The sequence below is a fragment of the Desmodus rotundus genome, chromosome 9 (assembly GCF_022682495.2).
Source record: "Desmodus rotundus isolate HL8 chromosome 9, HLdesRot8A.1, whole genome shotgun sequence".
Lineage (NCBI taxonomy): Eukaryota > Metazoa > Chordata > Mammalia > Chiroptera > Phyllostomidae > Desmodus > Desmodus rotundus.
Genome location: NC_071395.1, coordinates 87,356,189 through 87,374,410, shown reverse-complemented (window position 1 = coordinate 87,374,410; position 18,222 = coordinate 87,356,189). Strand labels below are relative to the sequence as shown.

General features: G+C 50.7%; 1 protein-coding gene and 1 long non-coding RNA gene across 5 annotated transcripts in view; one reads left to right on the top strand and one right to left on the bottom strand.

The window, feature by feature from the left end:
- The first annotated feature begins 1,827 nt into the window (after positions 1 to 1,827).
- Positions 1,828 to 12,462, top strand: LOC123477944 (uncharacterized). Its single transcript, XR_006653000.2, has 4 exons — positions 1,828 to 1,944; positions 7,346 to 7,553; positions 7,931 to 8,142; positions 12,279 to 12,462. It is a non-coding gene; the product is annotated as an uncharacterized lncRNA (long non-coding RNA).
- RGS9 (regulator of G protein signaling 9) overlaps positions 9,379 to 18,222 on the bottom strand; it is a 52,921-nt gene continuing 44,077 nt past the window's right edge. For 2 of the 4 annotated variants that reach the window (XM_024573204.4, XM_024573206.4), the window contains exons 17-19: positions 16,348 to 16,465; positions 10,200 to 10,684; positions 9,382 to 9,924 (exon numbers count right to left, since the gene is read on the bottom strand). In XM_024573204.4, the coding sequence (XP_024428972.1) occupies positions 9,789 to 9,924; positions 10,200 to 10,684; positions 16,348 to 16,465 (739 nt within the window). In that variant the 3' untranslated portion in view covers positions 9,382 to 9,788. Of the gene's footprint in view, positions 9,925 to 10,199; positions 10,685 to 13,778; positions 16,466 to 18,222 lie in introns of those variants that run through there. The other 2 variants (XM_045182326.3, XM_053911376.2) reach the window with 2 other exon arrangements.

Genomic DNA, 18,222 nt, shown 5'->3' with positions numbered 1-18,222 from the left:
ATTTGGCTTCGGGCCAGGGTGGTCAGCAGAGGCCAATGAAGTAGTCCCTTGACAAGAAGTGTTGGTCTGAAATCCGATGAAACAGAGGCGTCCGCAGGCTGTCCGAAACCCTCCCGGCTGACCTCAGCTGCTCTCTGTCCCTCCCCAGGAAGAGCTCGCTATCTGACTGCCCTTGTGATCCAGAGCCCATTCTCCTTCGCACGCCCACTTTCCAGGATGGTGATTTTCAAACTGCAGGCTGAGACCCGTGAGCGGGTCATGAAATCAGTTTTGTGGATCACGTCCAGCAGAACAGGGTAGAAAAGAGAATGTCAGAATGCATTTGATGAGTAAGTATTCTTTCTTGAAAGTTTTGTTTCAGATTTCAGTGCACTGAGCTGCCATATATTTTCACCACACCCTTGCCCCAAAGGAGACCCTGAGACAAGGATTTGGGGGCAAGTAGCTTATCTAAGGGGTAATTCCAAAAAGTACTGTGAGGTAGTGGGGTACACGAGACAGGAAGGGAGGAGAAAGCCAATGGAGTGTGTGTTAATATCTGGGTTGCAACTATGGCCCCTGCAGCTCAGCCCCTCTGGGGACATTCTGAGAGACCCTGTAGAACAGACCTCAGAACTGCTCCACCAGCCGTGAGGGAGCGGGAAGGTCGGTCCACAAATACCCATCCTCCCTTGGTCGGGGGCTTACCTGGCACTTATTAGCTCCCTGGTACTTACAGGATGCCCTGCACATGGACCAAGGATATCCACATGGCCAGAGAGGAGGCGGTAGGGGCTGACCAGAGATGACCAGGATTTAGACAAAGGCATGGCAGTGGGGTTAAAGAACACGGACTTTTTAAATCGTAATACACGGTAGGTGAAACAGGTGCTTACATGCTCTGCTGAGAGTAGTCTCCTGAAAGGTAAATGATCAACAGGAACCAAGGGCCTTAAAACTTGCCCCCCACATGACTAAGCACTCCTAGTTTTAGGAACTTTTTGTAAGAGGCACCTATAAAAGTGAAAAATTAGCAATATCCCATCTAGCCAACAAAAACGGGAATAAATTATGCTATATCTCTACAATTGAATGGAATTTACATTATTTACCATGATGTCAAATATTTAATGTTATGGGAAAGTTTTCACAACCAATTCAGTGGGGAAAAAAGCAGGAATTAAACTGGATGAGGGGTATATGGGAACTCTTTGTGCTATGTTGGAAACTTGTCTATAAATCTAAAACTATTCTCAAATTTTAAAAAAAGTTTATCTGAATATCACAAAAAGCAAGTATGCACAGTCCTATCAAATTTCTGTTTGCCGCACACACCTGGAAGGATGTACCTGAAGGGAATCACAGCGGTTCTCTCTCTGTGGGGGGATCAGGGAGCTCTTATCTTCTAATTTTTACTTATCTGTATTTTCTACTTTTCTACAGTGAATATGTATTGCTTTTGTCATAAAAATAAATAGAATTTATCTTAACTCATCTTAAATGCATCCTAAATATTCTTTAAGACAAGCTTAGCAAAGAGGGAAAGAAGAAAGACTAGAGGCTAGAGGAAAATAGTGTCAAGGGATGGCTTAACATTTTATTTCCATCTGTGTCCTGGTTACAAAATAATACATTCTGATTATGTAGAAAACCTGAACGTTATACAAGTGTCTAAAGCCCATAATAACACCAAATCTTGCTTCTCAGAAACGGCCCCTTCTTCGAAGGCGCTCCGGCCCCCACACTGCAGTACCTGGAGCTGTTCCTCCGCGTGCGTCTGCAGGTCCTCCTCTGGGCTCCGTGTGGTTTGGCTGCTGGCCCCCAGCGGGAGGCCTATCCTCAGGCTACTGGAGCTCTCTTGCTCAAACGTGCAGGCAGGCGGAAGTGGCTGGGCAGATCCTACGCGAAGGAGTACGAGACACTGTGAGGCAGGACTGAGTTCCCGTGCTGGAGTTCCCCTCCAAGGTACTGAGATCGCATCCCTCCTTGGCCCTATCCCTTTCCCTGACCTGCTTCCGCCCAGTCCTTGACTGGCTTCTCCTGGAAGCACTTTCCTAATCAATCGCTTGCACGTGAATCCTCATCTCAGGGTCTGCTTTTAGGAGATCCTCCTACCGTGTTGCTGTTGCTGTTTTAGCGTATCTCCTTTCATTCTTTTTTCTATATGTACAACAAACGTTGTGTGACTCTCACACACAGTACTTTATGAAATGGTTGGCTCTGCGCTCCCCAGAAGTCAGTGCTGAGAGAGCCATGATTGGCCTCATGGCATCCGTGGGATTGGAAACCAATTATGGCTGGAGACAAGCAGGGGTATTTTCTGGCATTGAATGCAGAGGAAAATCTGTCCTGTGGATTCTAGAAAACCACCCCCTCACAAACTTCCTGCAATGATCCTAGAGGCAAATTCCATAAGCTGAAGGCAAAGAGCCAAAGTAATGTGGTTGAGGGAAAGAGTTCTCTGATGCTCTTGATTTTATTTGCTAAAATCCAAATATTAAGTTCAGTGTGTAATCAGGGATAGCCCAAGAAAAGGCCAACAGGGACAAGGTGGGTACTATAAATAAGGCACCATGTAAGAAAAGTTACTGAATTTGGGTTATTGTCTTTTATCTAACCCTCTTACTAAATTCTCAATTAATTTAAATAATTTTAGGTGACTCTTTTGAGCTTTTCATATTTACAATCCTATTAGCTACAAATAATATTTTTATCCTCCTTTTCCAATTCCTGTCTCAACTCTTGCTGCATTGTTAAAGAAACAATAAAATTATAAAGATGATAATAAAAAATAGTTATAATAAATGTAAAACATCATGGCATTGGTACAGAGACAGCAGAAAGATCTGGTAAAATGTTTGAGAAAGTGTTATGTATGCAACACTTGAGGGAAATATACTAAAATATACTTTGTATATACTAGATGTATTGACATTTATTTATTTACATGTCTGTCTTCCTAAGAAGAGAGTCCGTTTTTCGAGGAAGGAGACCCTTTCTTATATATCTAGTGTTCAATCAATGTTTATGGCACTAAATGAATGGATTTATGCCCTGGCTAATAAATTTCCTTGAAAATGTATATTCTTTTATGTCTGCTCCCCAAATACTTCTCTCTCGCCCCCTCCCCCCACCTTACTTTGTTACATTCCTGACCAAACACTGTTTTTTTAATCCTTGACCCTCTTGTACTCAGATGGTTACCCAAGTCCTGTTGATTTTACTGCCTATACATTTCTCAAATCTCTCAGTTCCTTTCCTTCTTCATTGCCACCTCGTGCATTCAACTAACCCATTTTCCACATTGCTGCTAGAGAGAAATTTTAACCATACAAATGATATTATCTCCTTCCTAATTTGAAATCTTGCGATGGCTTTCTGCTGTCTGCAAAGACAAATCTCGTATTTAGAGCGGCACTCATTACCTGGCTTACCCCTCTACTTTTATCCCTAGTCTTTCCTCCCCTCTCACCAGTGTCTGGTGAGTGTCTTGCAGCATCCCCAAAATATCAGAAGAGCTAAGGGTCAAAAACACTGATTATGAGTTACTTAATTTTTAATTAACAAAATGTGAAAACATATGACTAGTAAATAAACTCCCTTCCTTAATTCCTTTTAAACCTGGAATACATGGGCAGAGTGAAATAATAAAAAGTCTTTAGTGGTACAAAGTTTAGGAACCACTGAGATGCAGATGAAACGTGTGATCATAGATATGTAAGAGGGAAGGAAAAATAATAGTATGTGTATGCCCTGATCACACGCGATGGGTATAGGAGGTAGAGAAGTGGAAGAAAAAGTAGTTTAAGGATAAAACATATTTTTCTGCCTACAACATAGGAGTGATATTACCAGGGGATTTCAACTCTGTCTTGGAAAGAAAGGAGAGTGAGTTGAAAGTCACCCAAAATGTGATTTATGAGGTCAGATATGTAGTCAGCCTATAGGGAGAATGGACAGAAGGACATATATTTAGACACCTAAGTTAGGAGTGGGGCTGAGGCATTTCCCTGTGAAAACGCTTGTGATAGACAACTCACAACTGCCCTGGTGTCCTCAACGGAATCTCAGGCTCTCAAACCACTAGTGGGTCCTCCACGCTGCTGGGCAACGCTCTGTATCCTCTGGTCCTTGTCACTCTCCTCCGGATCCTGCTTTCCTATCTTCTCTCTTCTTACACTCTGCTCTGTCCCTCAACGCCTTCATCTGTTCCCAGGCCTTCGCTATTTTGATTATGTCTGTGAGGGTGTCCACAGAAGAAGCTACATGGCCTGTTCTGTCTCCTCTTCTAGATCAGCATTTTCCAACCCAGCATCCTGCATTTAGCTCCTCTGAGCCACTCCCCCCTCCTGGTCTCGGGTCCCATCACAGGGGAACCGTCTTTAACAGCCTCATTACTGCCACCTTAGCACAGTCCCCTTACCTCTTTGGTCCTGCGAAGGCTTCACACACTTACTGTTGCTTCACTTCTCAGCCCGTCCCAAACCCTGCGCCCAGATTTATTTCCTAAAGTCTGGCTTTGATGACCTATTGTCAGGCTCAAAACCCTCCATGGCTCCCCATTAGCTATCAAATTAAATATTCTCCTCAGCTCAGCTCTGGGCCGACCTGTTTAGGACATTATTTCCTACTATCCCTTTAATAAACTGGACTCCTTGAGGTTCGTGGATGCTTCCCCTCTCTTTCCTGTCTGTCTTCTATCTCAGTCCGTGGTCCTTGTGGTTTACTCTAACTGGAACGCTCCCCGTTTCCTCTCAGTCACCTGAGGTTCAACCTAAGCTCATCTACGAAACCCCGATGGCACCAATGGGGTGATTCTTCTCCCTCTGAAACTCTATTCTTTTGGTCCCATTCTACTTTGTATCATTTTCCTGCATGTTTTTGAGCCCTGAAAACTCAGAAAGTCCTTCAGGGCAGAAGCCCTGTGAGCCACTCCTGTGTCCCCAGCACCAACCACACAGTAAGTCCTCCTAACTGGGGTTGAAAGAATCATTACCTTATTAACGTGGCTGAGACTCGCTGAGCCAGGCCACCTCTGTTGATCAGCCACTCTCTTCCGTGGCTCTGCTACAGAAATCACCTGCACTTCCCTCTCAGGTCAAGCAGAGCACCTGCACCCCTCCTTACAGACCCACCTGGTGGTTCCCACTTCAGACCCAGATCTCTCGCCCCGCGGGTGTCCAGCGAACTCCTCCACATTCAAATCTCAGTCTCAGGCCTCAGCCAACTTCTGAGGGCCTCCTTCTCTGTCTTCTTGCCCTCAACTTCCCACCTCTGGCACAATCCCGAGGCCTAGGAACAAAGCCAAAGCTTGACCCCAAGGCAGTGTCCCCTCAGAACCAGCTCAAGAGCAAAAGAAACCCTGACTTCCCTGAGATGAAAGCTCTGTGCAGCCGGATCACCGGTGGCCTCATGCCACGCTGCTATGGCAACGTGAATTTTAAGCAGCCATCGGCAGATCCTGCCTCTTCTGTTTCCACAACCCTGGAGCCAGCCTCTCCAGGGCAGGACACCCCACAATGAGGACCCAGGATGTGCCCGAGGGACCTGAGTCATTTTCTGGGGTCACCCTGTAGCTGACACCCTGAGGCCTGATCATGGGAAGGGAAGAGTGGGTCACACTATGTTTCTAGAGGTAGAATGCATTTCGGGGGGGGACATGGGGGTGCCAGCAGCCTTGAGGGCAGAATCCAATGAAGAAGCTGCAAGCAGCTCCTCACTTGTCTCCCCTCCAGGGCCCAGGCTCTTCTCCACACTTTGCACAAAGATGACTGACATAGTGCCCAATCCCAGGGATGCCACCTTCTCTTGAGGAGATAAGTCACAAACACAAATTTCGTATTGTATCGTATTGTATCGTATTGTATTGTATTGTATTGTATTGTAATGTAACATAACTGCGGTCATAGTAAAGATTCCCACACTTCCTGTTAAGCTCTAAATGGGGACCCCTGCTGACGGCGGCACCAAACAAACACCCAAAGCCCCAGCAAAGCTGGGGTGCCCCACAGGACACAGGGAGGGAGGCACAGGCCCACAGTCTCCGTGACTGTCCCCACTGTCCTGTCCTCCTAGGCTTAGGACTGTGCAAAGGGACAGGAGCTCTGGCATACTTGGCCTCGTGCCCTGCCTGCTCCAGAAGAATGTGCTTGGCTCCAGGTGGTCGCGCTGCTGAGTAAGGGTTAGCACAAGCAACGCACTATCGTCACCATCAGTTCTAGGCGTGTATAAGGAAACACTGCCCTCATCCCTTCATGTTGGCAGAAATCTAAATGTATATGGACTTCGAGCCAGGCAATGTGGCGTGGTGGATTCATCTTTAAAATACGTGTGCTTTTTAACCCAGCGACCCCCCCCTTTTTTGTTTCTTCCTGGGGAGGTACTTGAAGTGCACAGAGAAGAACACACCAGGATGTTCCATACAACACTGTTTTCACGAAAAATGGGAAACAATTTGGTATTCAAGCCAAGATACAAGCATAATGTACTAGTTTTCTGTGCCTGCTGTAACAACGTGCCACAAACTAAGTGGCTTAAAACAACAGAAATTTTTTCTCTCTAGTACTAGAGGCCAAACGCCTGAGATCAAGGTGTCAGCACCTCGGCCAGCTTCGGGGGATCTAGGGCTGACCACAGGAGGACGAAGCGCACAGGGGAGACCCAGTCCCTCCTGCTGTCACCAGGTCCTCCCCACCACCACCCCCAACTCAGGAAGGAGCCTGCCTCGAAGTTCCCTCTTCCTTTTCCTCTAACACAGGTCTCTGAGTTTTTAAGGGGAAATCCAGCCACCTCCCTTTGGGGATCCATGAGCCTCGGACTCCCTCTTCTGGTGAAGTGTGAGGAGGAGACTGTGTCCAGAGCAGAGGGCTGGGTCTCTGAGGCCAAGGGGAACAGATGTTCCATGTCCCCTCACTGTCCCCAGCTCACCTTCTGGGCGCTCAGGGACCTCAGAGTATTTTGCCATTACAGACTCCTTAAAAATCCTTCTTCTCTTCTTTCCTAACAAATGAGCAGGGTCACACTGTCTCCTCTCAGGCTCAATGAATTCACAGCCTCCAGGGGCCACCAAGGGTCCCCTCCCCACAGGGCAAAGAGACAACCACTTTAGGACTCCTGGAGAAATTGTTCTGCTTGTAGATGTTCAACAGAAGGGAAGTAAGCACATTCCTGAAATTTTGACAAATGTGTTGGGATATTAAAATAGGGTGTTTTCTGTCTCCGTGTCTGCTGTGCTCCTAAAGGCTGAGCATACAGCTGTAGGCACCAAGCACTTGGCGGGGTTCACATGAGGTGCTGAACACATGGGCCGGGGCAACCCAGGCTGTAAAAAAATAAATTAATTAAAATCCTGGTCCTCTCTCTCCAGAGCTTCTGACACGACTGGACTGGGTGTGTCCTGGGCACTGGGAGCTCTCAAGGCTCCCCAGAGGATTCCACTGTCCAGACAAGATGAAGAATCATCCTACCAGTGGCTAGGGGACGAGTGGAGAAAGAAGATTTAAAAAATCTGCCCTGGTTTCCTCCCTTCCCTGGACTCCGCTCACCCGGGATGCGTCTTGCCCTTGGACAATTAGGTAACAGAGGTAGAAACTCCCTTGTGTCTGAACTTCCCTCCTTCTGGGGTCTCTTTGTCACTAAACTTTAGCCTGGACCTTAGTTTTCCCAACCAGTGAATCCTGCAGGCTTTGGCCATAGGTACACGAGATCCATGGGGGCTTGGTTTCTCTTTAAGATTCTGGGGGCTTAGGAGTGGTGCCCCATAACACTAGTCTGCAAGTTCAAGGTTGAGACTCTCCTTATTTCTGGATACACTGGCTGCTGGAAGACCGAGGGTACCGATGGCTGTGCCTTCAATATCATTTTAGACCAGTTGTGTAAATAAAGGCATGAAATTAATTGGCCCACTCACCTTCCAAGACAGACCTGGCCTATTTTACTTACTCTCTTACAGGAAGGTTCCTGAGCCCCAGATCAGTGACTCTTTTGTGAGCCCATTGGAGTGGATTCCGTAGAATCAGAAATGCGATGCTCTTTTCCATATGGAAGCCTGTTTTCCTGTGGGGTCAGCAAGTCCAGGTCTTGGCCACACACCTACCCACCATTCGTCTTTAGGAGAATGCCGAGAGATGACTCAGTGGCCCCCATATTTGTGGGCCAAGTAAGGTAAGTTGTCAGAGGTTAAAATCAAATATGGGGCTCTTGCCTACTAATTGAATTTGGAGAAAGCTGAGGATTAAATTCTGTCTTTAATTCTAAGGAAGAGGCATGATGAGTGGTCAAACAAATTACTTGAATCTTTTTCCTTGGGATGACTTTCCACGCATCTTTTAAGAAATGTTTTATTCACCATGTAACCTGTGATTCCCCACCCCACCTGTGATCAGCCCAGATATGATCCCAGCAGGACCCTTCAGGGCAAAGCTACAGGGCTTGGGGCTGAAACCAATGACAAGGGGCACATGCCCAGCGTCACATGGCACAGCCTATCATTCAGTTCCAGGTTTCTCAGCAGTGGCACTGATACCAGACCAGGTACTCTTGTTGCGGAAGGATAAGGCATTGTAGGAGGTTTAGCAGCATCCCTGGCCTCTCCCCACTAGATGCCAGTAGCTTTCCCAGCCAGTCTTGACAACAAAAATTGTCTCCAGACGCACTGCTCAGTGTCCCCTGGGGGCAAAGCTGTCCCTGGTTGAGAACCACTGCTCTAGATGGATTCCATGAAGCAAGGAGTCACAGCTGCATCCCTGGGGCCTACCACAGTGCTTGCCACGTAGTAGGGGCCCGATAAAGACTTGCTGAGTGAATAGCTGGAGAAGAGTTTGGAGCACCGAGGCCCTAACCTGCAGAGGTGCCTGCTGGGTTGGTGCACCAGTCATGGCAATGTGTGCTCAGGTCTCCTGCTGCAGGGCCAAGTGGCCCCGTGGCCACCAGCATGTCTATGCGAGGGCCAGGCTTCTCACAGGTGCTCCCAGCCGATGACCATGCCCCCCGGGGGTACTCATGCAGACGATTCCCGCAAGACACAGGACCCCTCCACCAGTGACTTTGGCTGAGGGACCCCCCAACAGTTTGGCCAAAGATTCCCCTCCCTGCTCACTCCCCCTTCCCCAGAGGTCAGCCCTGCATCATGGCCCGAGGGCCTTGGCCCTTCTCCAGCTCCTGCTCTCCATTCTCCACAGGTGTTTCCCCAATGAATCCCTTGCCCACATAACCCCATCTTGGCATCTGCTTCTCAGTGGGTCTGAACAACACTCCTGGCATCCTAGAAAGGTGCCTTTCCCTGGCCCCCTTCCTGGGCAATGCCACACCCTAGGATGTCCTACTCTGGCAAGCACTGTTGTACAAAGCATCACACAGAAACCAATTTAGGCAGGAATCAAGTTCTTTGTCAAAAAAAAAAAAGAAAGAAAGAAAAAAAGAAAAAACCCAAAAACCCAAACAAAGAACACATGACTTTAACTCATTAATAATAGCTCATAAGTAACTAAGAAAACCAGACACACACTAATATTTCAATCCAAGAGATTCTTTCAAGTTAACCTTTTATCGGTTTTAAGGCAGCAAGTAAAGTCATCTGATCTACATGCTTTTCTTCTGCCCAAAGAAGAGAAGGTCAGGGGGCAGGGAGGGAGTTGGCCCCTGGGAGTCCAGACAAAGCACTCTTCCTCAAAATCTACCCCGTCTTGGCTCTCGGCCCCCAAGTATGATCTTATGCACTTTGGTTTGAGAGTGTGTCCTGTGGCCCAAACCAACAGAGTCTTCCGGGAGCACCTGCCCGGTCCAAGGGCCCCGGCTCAGCCAGCTTTCCCCTAGGCCAGGCTCTCCCAGGGGCAGATGACCTCCTTCCTGATGGCCCGGTCACCCGATTCTCCCATCCCTGTGTCCTCTGAGTCCATCAGGCAGGTTCCATTCTCCATACGCACATCCATTTTGATCTGGAAAAAGCTTCAGACGCAAGAGGAAAGCAAGTGTGGGGGGTGCAGGGGGAATGCCAACTGGGAAGAATCAATAGACATGCACACCCACAGACATAAGTGCACATGCACATGCTCACACGCACAAATGTGTGTGCATGTATACATACATGCATACACCCACAGACACGTGAGCACATAAGCATGCATGTCCACACCCACAGACACACGTGCATAGGTGCACGCGTGAACATGCCCGCGGACATACGTGCACACATGCACCGCACAATTCCCTCTGGTTCTTACTTTGTCACCCTCCTGGATTTGAGCCGTGGCAGCTGCTGACCCACGTCCCCTAGGGGCTGTACCTTCCCATGGGACACAGCGGGGCACTTGGGCGAGATCCTGGCAAAGATCGGAGAGGCTAAACAGCCTCGTCTCAGGAAACTGCTGAAGGACAGAGCCATGCGGGCCTTGGGAGGGGCCATGGGCAGCAGCTGGGGCCCAGGGTAGTCAGCGGAGGACTCGCTGGTGTCAGTGGTGGAGGGTCCTTGGTGGGCACTGGATCCACAGGCCTCCCCCTTCTGCTCAGAGCCCAAAGAACTCTCCAAGCCCACCCTAATGGGTGAGGGGCAGACGGTGTTGCTGGGTCTCCGGATGAAACGGCCTGGCGAGGGAAAGGGCTTCCTAGGGGAGCGGCAGGAAGGGGAGAAGGGGCTGGAAGGAGAGGGGGGTACGCAGGTCCCTGTGTACACAGCCAGGTGGGGGCTGGGAGCGGTGTGCTGGCCTGGCTGCAGGGAAGAAAGAGAGAGCTCAGAGTGAGATGGGTGACTGACCAGTCAGTGGGCCCGGGGCCACCCTCTGCTGACTCAGCCCCTGCAGTACCCAAAGCACAGGGCTGGTATGGCTATCCCCTGGTATGGCTATCTCCTGGGAAGTCAGAAAGGGTGCCCAAAGCCACCTATGACAATGGCACAGCCACTCAGAGGCCTCCTGTAAAGGGGCCTACCTGTCCCCAAGCCCGGGCCATGGTCCCCAGACTTTGGCACTTGCATCCCAGGGCATAGACTGGCGTCCTCCAGGCCTGAGATGCTGGGGTGTGGCCAGGCTGAATTCCCAATCACCCCCCAATTCCAGCCCCACAGTGAGCAGTGTTTGGTGCCTGCCTTGTGCCATCATCCTTTCTCTATTCTTGGTTCCCAACCTGAGGACTGGAGGCATTTAGAGCATTTTTAATAGGGTGATAGAGATGGCAGAAGAAGCCCCAGCTTGTCCCTGGCTGACTCTTCCACGCCTGAGACCACCCACCTTGACCTGAACCCACACGTGTGTCCACACCAACCAGAGCTGGGGGCTGGCCCAGACCCAGCTCCTCCCCGAGCCTCCCATGAGCAGAGCAGGGTGGCTGGGAAGAAAGACTGGATATGGAGCCTGGACAAGCCAGGAGAAGGAAGGGGAAATATGGGGCAATGAAGTTACTTATTGGAGGAGGAGTGTCTCAGCCTTCTGGGGCCACCCTGGCCCCGGGGTCGGGGAGCTCTGGGGCAGGAGGGCTGGGTCAGGCATGTTTTCAGCCTGAGGAGCCCAAGAGAGCTTGGGCTGAGCTGGAAAGTGAAAATTGGAATTTTGGGGGAGGTTCTCTGCTGTCACCTCTCTTCCCTTCCCAGAGTGCACAGGTCCACAGGCTGGAGCTTATTGGTCCTGCCCTGAAGGCCTCCTGGGGCCACGTGCCACACCAAAGCCCAGAGTGAATGGACCTAAGGACATGCTGGCCCTGGCAGGGAGAGGGGACCCCTGGGATAGTTGGACCAACACCGCCTCCAAGAGAGAATTGGCAATGATTTCAGTGAAGAACACACCACAGCCACCCCAAGGTCCTGCCTAGAGGGACCCACCTGCCCCACCCCAGGACCTGGGCACTGTGGGCCCCAAGAGGTGGCTGCCTGCTTCTGTGGCCTGGGGCCTAGTTTCCAGGTCAAGCGAGTGTGCCAGCCCCAACCTAAAGAAGAAAGGGCAGGCACATCCAAGAACAGCTTTTGGAGGGAAAGAAAGCCCAGGAGGCCACAGTGTGCTTTGCTGTGGGATGGGGGTGGAGTCTCCATTCTCTCCCTACTGCCTCCTGAAGTTCAAGGTCAAGCAAGATTCTCCAGGGAAACAGCAACTTGGAGTCACTGATTCTGCTTGATTGCTCTGATACCCACAGGTCAACAGACTAGATCTGGGGCCATTGGGTTGTTACACTAATCTGAATGGTTATTATTGTTAATAAGCAGTGAGAACTTAGCAAATGTGAGGTTCTGGGCTGAGCACTTTATGTGGATTATTGCATTTACCTCCCAGAGCCACTCAGGGAGGGAGCTAACTATTACTATGCCCATCTTACAGATGAGGAAGCCCACACTTCAAGATGCCCTGGGACACGCTGCTGGGAATGGTGGGGCAGGCTTTGAACCAGGCTCACTGACTCCTTAGTTTGCACATGGGACTGCTAGCTGGGTGTCTCATCAGAATCACCCCGGGTGCCAACTACAAAGGCACCTCCTAGCCCCACCCAAGACCCACCAATGGAGACTCTCAGGTAGGTGATTCATGCAAAGCATCTTCTAACTGACACCCAAGGGCATCATTGTGCCCAGTAAGTTTGAGGAGCTGAGCTATGCTTCTAATGCCTCCCTTCTGTGGGGACACAGTTTCCACATAGGACAGTCTGCAAAGAAGAACAATGGGTGGGGGGAGGAGCTGGGCCCTGAATAAGGGCTGGGAGACAACCACTAGGTGGAAGAAGAGGGCCCTATAATGCGTTAAGCGTCTCCTGTGTAGTAGGCACGCTACAAACCTATAGACACCTTATTTTAGAGAAGAGAGTATTGAGGACCAAAGGGGTTCATCACCCTCCCCAGGTTCTCACAGCCCATCAGTGAGTGTGGTGTGTCCAATAGAATTCCAAGGTGGCCCCCAAGAACCCTGCTCCCATCTTTGGTGTGGGCGTACACGGTGAATGCTATCGGTAGGCACTCCCACGGCCAGGCTACATGACAGGTGAATTTAGGGAAGGATTATTGGGGTGAGCCTCACCTCTGCACATGGGCCCTTCAGAGCTGAGTCTAGAGGCCAGAGATAAAAGACAGGCCTGAGACATGACAGGAATCCAATGAGGGAAAATCTCTCTACTCTTGGCTCTCAGGTGGAGGGGGTCTGCGTGGCAAGGAGTTCAGACAGCTTGTAGAAGCTGAGAGCGGCCCCCCACTGACAGCCAATAAAAAACTGGAGGCTTCCATCCTACAGCGAGAAACTGAGGCCTACCAATGATGTGAATGGGCTTGGAAGCAGGTTCTTCCCAACAGCTTCCAGAGAAGAACACGGCCGGGTGCCACCTGAGCACGAAGTCCTGAGCAGAGCCCCGCCAAGTCTCACCGGCCAGCCACGAGCTGGGAAGTGGCAGGTGGCTGTTTCTGCGAATTTGTTGGGTGGCAATAGATAACTAATCCTGTGACTGAATGAGAATTCGATCCCCGTTCTGTGTAACCCCAACACCCTTGCTTTTTCTACTGATCCATATTGCCATCCCATTGCCTGTGGGGTTGGGGTAGGACTTGGGGTCCTGGAGAGTAGGCCTAAACACCAGAACTATGAAATAAGCTTTGTTATGAGAGATAAAGACACGTCCAACTGCTCCTCCATGAACTAAGAGACGGAGAACACCCCACTGTACTTGCACAGAATTTGTGACAAACTCTGGTTATAATCCCCACTTTACAGATTTAAAAAGCAGCTGAGGTTCATGGCGATGGTGCAGCGTGACCAAGATCACACTCACCTGACTCTTTGCCCTTTTCCCCAGCCGTTCACCCCCCACCCCCACCCCACATCCTTCTCTTTCCCAGGATGAATGACAGTACAGATAAGGAAGGTGGCCACTGTCCTGCTTCACTTACCTGGCCTGAGAAGGTCCTTCCTTCTGAGCAAATCCGCCCAACTGGCCCTGACACTCTAAGCAGGATGCCTTTTCCACCCCGGCCCACTGTGACCATGGCCGCTCTTACAGAGGCCTGGGGCTCGCACTTGGTGACCCACCCCTTCCAGCCGATGCCACACCCACCATGGGTGTGAAGCAGCAAAGCCGTGGAATGCAAGGAACATGGCAAAGAAATGGGACACACCAGAGACACAGTGAAGGAGAGCCTGGTTTGCTTCGTTTTGTGCTGCGCTGTTGATTTATTATGCAGGGGAGCCGACAGAGGTGGGGGGAGGAGCATGAAATGGAGCGAGAACATTGACATGAGGGCACAGTCACAGGATTTAATGAAAGGCAGAGCAGATGGCACAAAGAGATGCAATTCGTTGTCTGTCCAGAAACTGAGTGAGAAGTCGAGTGAGGCCTTGTGGCCACCTGAATCCCAACTCCCTGGGAGAAGGCGGGCAGGGAGAGGCTGCACTCAGGTGCAGCATGCAGTGTGCAGGCACCCCTCCAGCCCCTTCTCACTCACCCTTCCCTCACCATCCCCGAAAGCAAATGAGCACAGTGGGTCCCATGAAGAAAAATCATTTTGCTTATATGAAACCAAGAGCCAAAAACTCCTCACAACGGCCTAAAAAGTCATCGGTGACCTGGCCCTGCCCAGCTCTCTCACCTCATCTTGTTCCATTTCCCCCTTGTCCACCAGGCTCCACCTCCCTCCACACCCCATGTTCCAGTTCACTGCGAGCCATTTCCCACTGCTGGGCCTCTGTCCACGCAGCCACCTCGGCCTGGAAAGGTCCTGTGCCTAGCCCATGTTCATTGTATGGCCAGCTCTTTCCATCAGCTGCTCATCTGCCCACCTGGAAGAGGCCTACGCACCCCTCACCTTGCTAACAAACTGTCACATCCATTTCCTTAATAACACCTTCTACGAGTTTCGCCACGTGTGTGTGTGTGTGTGTATGTGTCGTTGATTGCAATCACAGCCCCAACTCTTTATCCCTCCCTGTCCCCATGACTTCTGCCATGAGACCGAAATTGTTCTCACTGAAGAGATAGAGTCTATTTTCCCACCCGTTGATTCTAAGCGGGCTCTGGTTCTTGCTCTGGCCAACCAAATGGCGGGAAGAGACAATGTGCCAGTTCCTAGCCTACCCCTCAAGAACCTTATGTGTTTCCACTCAGTCCCTTGCCATCCCCACAGCCACATGCCTAGGCTAGTGTTGAAGGGTGAGACGTGTGAAGCAGAGAAGAAGCATTCCACTCATCCCAGCCTAGGCCACCACAGATCAGCCCCCAGCAGGGGAGTGAATGCCACCAAGGCCTGCAGAGCCGCACAGATGACCCTATCTATACGCGTGAGCAATAAACACTTACAATCACATGCCACTCCAGCTTTGTGGTTGGTTGTTACACAGCAACAGCTACCTGATATAGTTGGCTTCATTATTTTTGTCAGTCCCAGACTATAAGCTCCATGAGATAGGGACTATGTCTATTGTATTCTCCAATGCCTGGCACATAGTAACTCAGTGAACATGCTCAATGAGTGTGTCTTCTTGCTGGGCAAGGTGGCTCAGCGACCAGTTTTATCTCCTTTGCTGCCTTACACAGGTATGTGGGGTCAGCCTTCCTTCACAAATTACCTTGTAGGCCTCCCAGAGTTAGGGTCTGAACTGCCCTCCCCTCCACCCCAACCACAGGGCTGGCCTAGTCTATAGCTACAGAGGAGAGAAGCACTAATATCTAGGCAAGATCTGAGAGAGTATTATCTTTGAACTTGACCACTCTTGAGAATGGCACAGATATCTACCATCCCTCCTCCCATGGATGAAGACATCAGCCCCTTCATTCTTTATCCAAAAACATGCTCCTCTGAAGGCCATTTCACCTTGACCACTCTGGGGGCATCCAGTGACACGCGTCTATAGGGAAGCCCTGCGACTCGTCCCTTGGCAGCATCTGCAACTGCTTTAGAAGCCGAGTCTAAACTGGAGAGGTGAGGATGGGAGGGGCCGCTTCACTAAGCTATTTGAAACAAATGTGCCTGAAAGAACTACGCCTGGGAGTGGAGGGGGGCACGGGAAGGCCTTCTCTTTAATTTTCTAAAGTAAGTGGTAGAACGCAAATCAGCCTGTTTTCTCTGTGGTTCTCACTACAAGAACCCCCTATGGTACGATGGGTGGTCACACAGCAGCTGAGTCAGGTGCCCTGCCTCCACCACTGCCGGTCCTGCCCCAGGGCTGTAGGAGTGAGAGAACCAGCGCGAGTTGCTGTGGTATTGAGAAGCCCACCATGATGGAGGTCAGAGGGATTGGGGATGAACCTGTCTACCCCAGGGCCCCACTGCTGGGGAATGGACTCTTCTAGGCTCTGACCCGGACATTGTTTTCCTCTCCCAAGGGCATGTCCCTGCCACCCCCAGGAAGTGTAGACTTATTTAGGAGGCAGCTCCCTTTTGAGTTGGCTCCTACGGTCCAGCTTGCTCATGACCTGGGTGATGTCCACCGTGTTGGCTGCCTCTCGAGCCTTGGCTTCCTCCTCCAGCTGCCTCAGGATGACGGGGCTCGGGCTAGAACGCAGGTGACGCCGCATAAATGGGAGGCTGGAGCTGGAAGGGGGCACAGGATTGGCGGTCAGCAGAAAGCCACAGGCTTGCCCAGCAATGACCCCATACTGCCTGTTCCGGAGGCAGGGCTGAAAGGCCAGAGTCTGGACCTGTTCCCTCGTTCTCCTGGGGAACCTCAGGTGGGGCTCTCAGAGGTGGGTCCCACCTTAGTTCTTTTCTCTGCCCTTGGAGCATGGGATCAGAGTGAGTCCCAACTGCCACCAGATTTTAGGCTAGGCACAAGGAAGACTGCCTGGATGGTGATGATTGGACACGCCTACAATCTTTAGAAATCAATTTGTCATCTTAACTTCCTGTGGGCTCTTCCTGAAAGAAGGAGCAAGGCGGGGCTTGGATACTGGAAGCCCAAGGGTTCCTGCCTCACGGGAGAGTGGGAGCGTTTGTTTTCCAAAGCTAAGGTTCTAGGAAGGAGGGAAAGAGCTGGGCTGTTTAAGAGGTCTGGAGTCGACGGGCAGAGAAAAGGGAAAGGGGCCGAAAGAGGGTTGGGGAGCTGCTGGCTCTGGGCACATGCACCAAATGAGTCAGAACTTCTACAGAAGTTAGACATGGACTCCTGGGACCAAACTCTCTCGACCATGGCCTTGAAAGCCAGGACAAAGCTCCAGGTGTCTGACTGATACGGGGGAGAGCGAGCAGGTAAACAACCCAGAGGCTTGGAAAACAAGCATTTTAGCAGCAATGGTAGACTTAAAACCGAGGACCTCCCCGCGTCTCTGCACTATGTAAGCCAGTAGAACTCCTTGTCTACCCTGGGGAGGGAGAGCGCTCCCTAACAGTAGGACGTGCCTGATGTTGGGTCTCCCACCAGCCCTGCCAAGGGAAGGCTTGGAGCTCGATTTAACTCGTTCTGGAAAAATTAAGTTTTATACATTGTCTTACACTTGCACATCATGGAAAGAACTTGCACTCACCCAGTCCCCACACGATTACAAACCCAGCCTCACGCATTACAAAAGCGCCCCCACGGGTATTCCCACGCACAGTGGCAGCTGCGGCAGCAGCACCGCTCCACCCCACACCAACGCCCAGAGCGCACCCCTGGTCTAAGGTGGTCGCAGCCCTCAATATGCGGGGGTGCCCGAGAGAAGATCCCAGCTGATTTCTCAGGTCTGTCTCAGCTCACAAAAATATCCGCAGAGAGCAGTGTGAGACTCCCCTTCCTGCCCCACTACTTTCAGGCAGAACGTGTGGAGCGATTATGGCCCTTTCTTGTGGCTTAAAGGAGACGCTTTCAAATCCCCAGGGACCCTGAACTCCCGTCCTTCCCAGGTAAACCTGGAAGAATAGCACCACAAAGACCTCCTTTCTCTCCTTTTCATAACAGCACCATTATCCTCAAGAATGAAACCAAGTTGGGGTTTTTTTAAGCTCCTTTGATAAAGGCTCTGGTCCAACCACCCACCCCCACTTTTGAATTGACTGGAGATACTGGATAAGAGCCCAGCGTGGGCTGAGCCGGCAAAGGGGAACGTTTACTAACGACGCGGGGACCCGGCTCGCGTTGGCGCCAGGAAAACCTCCGCCAAAGTCCCACGTCTTTGTTCAAGCTGCCGTTTGGTTACTGTTTGGAATCTTCAATCCGCATAGAGCAGTGATTTTCAACCCCTGTGCCGCAAGAATTTGTAAAACACGCAACACCTGACTGTTTAGTCAGGGGCACTGACCTCTTTTCCCTTGGGTTGTCAAATAAAAAAAAATGATAACACCCAACACAATGATAGCTGTCCAGTGTGAATGCC